Source organism: Mercenaria mercenaria, chromosome 2 (genome assembly GCF_021730395.1).
Source record: "Mercenaria mercenaria strain notata chromosome 2, MADL_Memer_1, whole genome shotgun sequence".
NCBI classification, from domain to species: Eukaryota; Metazoa; Mollusca; class Bivalvia; order Venerida; family Veneridae; genus Mercenaria; species Mercenaria mercenaria.
Genome location: NC_069362.1, coordinates 93,951,834 through 93,957,833, shown reverse-complemented (window position 1 = coordinate 93,957,833; position 6,000 = coordinate 93,951,834). Strand labels below are relative to the sequence as shown.

The following is a 6,000-nucleotide window of genomic DNA, read 5'->3' as shown; positions in this document are numbered from 1 at the left end:
ACCTACTGACCTAGTTTTTGATGGCACGTGACCCACTTTCGAACTTGACCTAGATATCATCAAGGTGAACATTCTGACCAATTTTCATGAAGATCTTGTGAAATATATGGCCTCTAGAGAGGTCACAAGGTTTTTCTATTTTTAGACCTACTGACCTAGTTTTTGATGGCACGTGACCCAGTTTCGAACTTGATCTAGATATCATCAAGGTGAACATTCTGACCAATTTTCATGAAGATCTTGTGAAATATATGGCCTCTAGAGAGGTCACAAGGTTTTTCTATTTTTAGACCTACTGACCTAGTTTTTGAAGGCACGTGACCCAGTTTCAACTTGACCTAGATACCATCAAGATGAACATTCTGACCAACTTTCATAAAGATCCAATGAAAAAATGTGACCTCTAGAGTGGTCACAAGCAAAAGTTTATGGACGCACGCACGCACGGACGGCGGACACCGCGCGATCACAAAAGCTAATAACCTATAAAAATGCTACCTTCAGGAATTTATAAAACTTCAGTATTTTGTGACAAATGATGCAATAATTATTTGGCTATTTAGAAAAGCCACAAGTCTTCATTTTTTTATTAATAAAATTTTATTACTGATTTTTCAGATTTCCATTTTGTATCTGGAAAAATGGACAAAAACATCCGTCTTTGCTGAGGCAGATTTTTTGCAATATTGGCATATGTATAAAATTACTGAAATACATCGGTCTACAACAAAGTGCATTAGAATTTAAGTCAACCTAAATCTGTAATGTGGTGCCATAAAACATCCTATCAACTTGCAGTGCCATAAAACACTATCTACTTGCCACAAATGTTAGCTAATTTGAAAACAACATCAGTTTCCTTTCAAACTTTTTAATGATAGATCATAAAAATACTTTGTTCCCATTACAAAATGTTCATACATGAATATAATAGCTACAGCAAAGTGAAGAAAAAATAATCCAAGAACAGAATTATCTGGAAAGGAGAAAGTTCTCTGGAAAACATAAAACCTTTACAAAATTGCCAATTTTTCAAAATGCCCAGAATGTGCTCTCTTCTCAACTAAGCTGTTTTCTATTCATTTGATAGTTTCTTGTGTCACACAAACCATATAAACTGCTTTAAATTCCAGGTTAACTTTATCCTATGACCTGTTTGTCAATTCGAGAAAACTAGCTTTATTTTCAAAATTAACCAAAAACTAACAAAAGGTAGAAAAACTACAATGAAAGAACATGACATAGGGCGATAGTTTTACATTGGGTATTATATAGGAACCACTGTGTTACATTAAAAGTGTATGGCAGAATTTTTCTACAGGAAGAATTTGATATGCTTAATGTGAGTATGTTATACATGCAAAATAACAAAAATAATGTATTACTGTGAATATTTTTTCTTGTAAATTATATGCATTCAAAATTATGAATGTAGTACAAAGCCTTGGCACAATCATCCCAGAAAGAAAATATGTGGAAAACAGGTGTCACCAATTTCATTTGCAAGTGTGCTCCTATAAATTCTGAATTCAGAATTTTTCAAGCACAGGAAAATTTCTGAAGCTGTACATATTAACAGACCACTTTTTAGCAGCTGTAAATTTAATGAGTTTAAAATGTAAGCAATCAAGGGTCTAACTGGTGCAAGTATATTTAACAAGCAAAAGGTATAAAAAGTGACAGTCAAACATCTTTAGAAGCCATCTACCAACACTTTTGAAAAGCAAAACAGGAAGTTCATCTACTGATTTACAAGCACTGTCCATGACAGTCTGTGAAAAAATCTATCAGAATGTGAGCTATGTCAGGTACATGTCCAATGATAGCACTACTTCATCATATGCAGCAATATATAAGCCCTATATACTAACCATGGCAATGGAAACATGTTTTCTAACCGTGATAATTTGAGATTACATACTGAGAACTTAGATCATTTGAAAAATAATGATTGATATGGTGAACACAAGTTGCCAAGATTTTCCAAAACTTCAAAATTATGCAATCTACTGGCTACTACAAGCAGTTTGTATATTATTTCTCTTCATGTTAAAACTTAAGGTAGTGGATCCATAATGACCATTGTTAATTTCCATACGACTGAATAGTGAATTATCTAATATGTTACTTTGGCATTATTGTGCTGTAGGTCTAATGGGCACATGACCACTATAGCAACCAGAGAATGCCAAACCACATACAAAGGATCTTAATTAAATCATCATTAGGGATCTATCACCTTAATGTGAAAAAAAAAATTTCATTAAATACTTAACCTAGATACAGTAAAAAAACACAACTAAACCTATGTTAAAGTTTAAACCTACAACAAATTAATATCGCTAGAGCCAATGCCAATATATATAACAGTATATACACAATATAATAATAAATTCAATGCTTTGTTATGGAAGAAAATATAAAAGAAAAGCCTTGCAAAAAGCATTCAACTATCTTCAACGTTATGATTTGTTGTAATCGACAAACAATAACCTTCCACAAATAACATCAACAATTAACAAGTATTTAAACCATTAATGAATCTAATTCTTTTCAACTGAAATTCAATAACTATTTTCTTCCAGAGTTAGTGCGAATACAGTATGCTTGAACAAATGCAACTAAACCTTACTACACAGTCAAACCAATATGTGAAGACCACTACTGGTAAAGCCAAGAACAGGTCTGTATTCTCAGGCTAATACATCCTGCAAATTTTTAACTCAGATGAAACAACTGGTCTTGAGTCAAGTGTTCTCTGTTCACAGGTGACCTTGTGAACAGATTTTACTCTAGTACTGTATTCACCATTCTGAACCTTAACAAAACAGGATTTGCTTCAGGTCTTGCCACTCCAGTTCCATCAAACTTGGCCAACAAGAACTATATCAGCTTTTGAGACAGAAAAATTCTCATTTCAATTCAACATACTTCTTAAACCCTTGTGGCTGCACCACCACTTCACTAAAAGGCCAAAACCTTACAAGTTTCTACTTTGCCTGTGTACATGATCCTCATATCACATTTTTTTGTAACTTAACACCACACTTTCACAAAAACAATAAAACTAAATCACTAAATCACTTTAAAGCGCTCAAAGCAAAAGCGCAAAAAAAAAACTAACAAAATTCTGTATGTGGTAGGTTATATAATTAATAATAAAAAAGTATTTAATGGAATGCATTTGCAGGGATTAATGTTTCTTATACTGTTTAAAATAACTGTTCATCCTAGTAATTACCTTGGAGAACATTGTTCTAGACTAATTTGCTACATCCATTAGTATGTTTGTCTATGTTATATAACTAGATTACTGTTTATAATAACAAGATAAAGTTGTACCTAGTTTATTCATTAACCACATAACAATAACTGTTTATCTATCGTAATAATAATCATTCCACTGCGGGCATAGTGCAATAAACGAAGATTTAAAGAAGTAATACACCAGCCATTTTGGAACATTGTCTATCTCTCTTTATCCCCTACCTTTATATCAATAATCCTATTATTTTGCTGGAACAAATCCAGATAAAGTAACTGATTAACAATTTTAAGAATTGGTGCACTAGCAAAATAAATTTCATGAAATTTGCCAACAAATGCGCATACATTAAAATAAAACTAACTTTCTGACACCAATTTTAAATGAAAAGCAAAGCAGGTATGTTAGTTACACTAAGAGCTTGGCTTGCATAAAAACGGAAACAAAATACAAAAATATGATTTATTAATTAGCACTTGTATATATCATAACAACAGCAGACAGAAAGAAATGGAATAATATTCCTAACAAATAAAAAGGTACATGCATACATAGAGTTGTTCCCCTTCACACTAATGTTAATTAGCTTATATCACAAATTATACAGGCACCTAGGTACAGTATTATCACTTGTTTACATATAAACTAAGAGAATACACATACATTATACATGGTATAATATTACGATATTGTACAATTTTTTTTGTCTTTTTTAAAAAAAAAAACATTTCATTTTTTTTTGCTCCATGCACCTACATACATTTCATTTGAAATTGTTCTTCAAATACTATGAAGCTGTTATTTGCCTCTTTTTGTTTAACAAGGTGCCATAGATTACATGTACACAAGGTTATTGCTCAGTATTAATTGCAAATATAGTTTATTATCCTAAATAACAGGGTTGTCATGGTTTCAAGCAGTAGTGTCGTTCGTTTTATTGGCCTCATCTTCTTCATCATCATCCTCATCATCAAGTGGTGATATATTACTGCGCATTGACAAAACTGATCGTGTTGCACTCGATCTTGCAGATGGCCTGAAGAGAAATGAGAATAACAGTGATGAGTATCATGAATTGCAAACAGCCATGTACAGCTATAAAAAGAATTAGGAGAATTGCAAAAAGTCATTTGTCGCTTAATTTTTTTTTTATTGAGAATTGCAGACAGTCATGTGTTGCTTTGAAAATTTCATTAGAATTGCAAGTGGTCATGTGTTGCTTCAAAAAGTTTCTTGAGAATTGTAAATAGTTATGTGTCGCTTCAAAATTTTCATAAGAATTGCAAATTGTCAAATATCGCTTCAAAAAAATTCTTGAGCAGTGCTAATAGTAATGTGTTGCTTTAAAAAAAATTCCTGAGAATTGCAAATAGTTGTGAGTCCCTACAAGAAATTTCATGAGGATTTAAAAGTCGGTGTCACAAAAAAAAATGTATGAGAACTGCAAATAGTCAAATCACTTAAAAATAATAATGACAACTGAAATTAGTTGAGTCCTTACAAGAAAATTCATGAGAAATGAGAATAGGCATGTGTCACTACATTTTTTTTTAATGAAAACCAGAAATAGTCGGAAGCTGTTACGAAAAAGTTTACGAGAATTGCTAATAGGCATGTCTCCCTACAAACAATTTCATATAAACAGTATGTCAATAACAACAGCTTGATAAATAATTAAAGACCAAGTTGCTTAAAATGTCATCCACTGGATAATCTGTCTCAAATCTCTGCTACAAAATGTACACCACTGAAGCTGGTGGAAGTGACATTAAAACACCTGTTTAGTATGTATAAATTCCTGAATTCATATATTACCTTAACCATCAGATAAGTTTTAAGCAACCCAGTCCAGACATTTCCAAATGGGCTAGTGCCTTATGTATTTCAATACAAAAACAAATATATGGCACATACGTTTACTTATTTTGAATTGTTTTGTCACTTCTCTATATAAGACAATGTGTTTTGTCAAGCAAGGATGCTGAAACTTACTCGGAATGTGAGTAAGTAGGTTTAAGATTTCTTCCTTAGTTTGGTCACTCATTAACTCAATCTGACTCAATTTCATACAGACATAATTTCTTCCTTTCCAATAACACAAGAGAATCAACAGTATTAATAGAATATAGGTCTCAGAAATAAAGGTAAGTCTTAGAAATAAATATTTCATGCTCTGGGCCTATATTCATCAATAAATTCTACATGCATTATTTTCAATGATGTGTTGCAAATTCTACTGGTTTTTTTCTCTCTAAAAGAACAAGAGTCCTACAAAATATATATTACATTATAACATTATAAACACACTACAACTTGACAAAATTTATACAACTAAATTTTAAATTCTGACTTGGATATTGGTGCTAATGGGCTTTGCTCAAGTTCTGAACATGAGTAATGCCCTGGTATTTTCAAAAAACATGTTGATTATTATTCCAAAATTAGCAAAAAGCTTAAAGTACATTGAAGCGCTGCTTCTTGAGCAACAATGACTCAACTGCTAGGGCCGATTTGAGCAATTCATGCAAGTTTTATGAAAATTTTTCCAGAAGATAAGAAGATAAGGAGTTAACATAGACCAATGGACTAACATGCATGACTCCAAAACAGCCCCCAGATACAAAGTCTATGGCAGTTTAATTAGACATTTAATTAAGAGGATATCTTAAAACAGTCTCGTAACCCAAACAGCTGAAACAAACTTCATTCACAAGTTTTCAATAGTCTGTACAAGT

General features: G+C 32.1%; 1 protein-coding gene across 19 annotated transcripts in view; it reads right to left on the bottom strand.

Annotated features, from left to right (window-relative positions):
• Nucleotides 1–855: 855 nt before the first annotated feature.
• LOC123562381 (myosin heavy chain, non-muscle-like) overlaps nucleotides 856–6,000 on the bottom strand; it is a 108,077-nt gene continuing 102,932 nt past the window's right edge. For all 19 annotated transcript variants that reach the window (XM_053537269.1, XM_053537252.1, XM_053537256.1 and 16 more), the window contains one exon: nucleotides 856–4,301. Coding sequence is in view for 17 of the 19 variants with exons in the window: in XM_053537252.1 (XP_053393227.1) it covers nucleotides 4,178–4,301 (124 nt within the window). In the remaining 2 variants the exon portion in view is untranslated. The remainder of the gene's footprint in view (nucleotides 4,302–6,000) is intronic.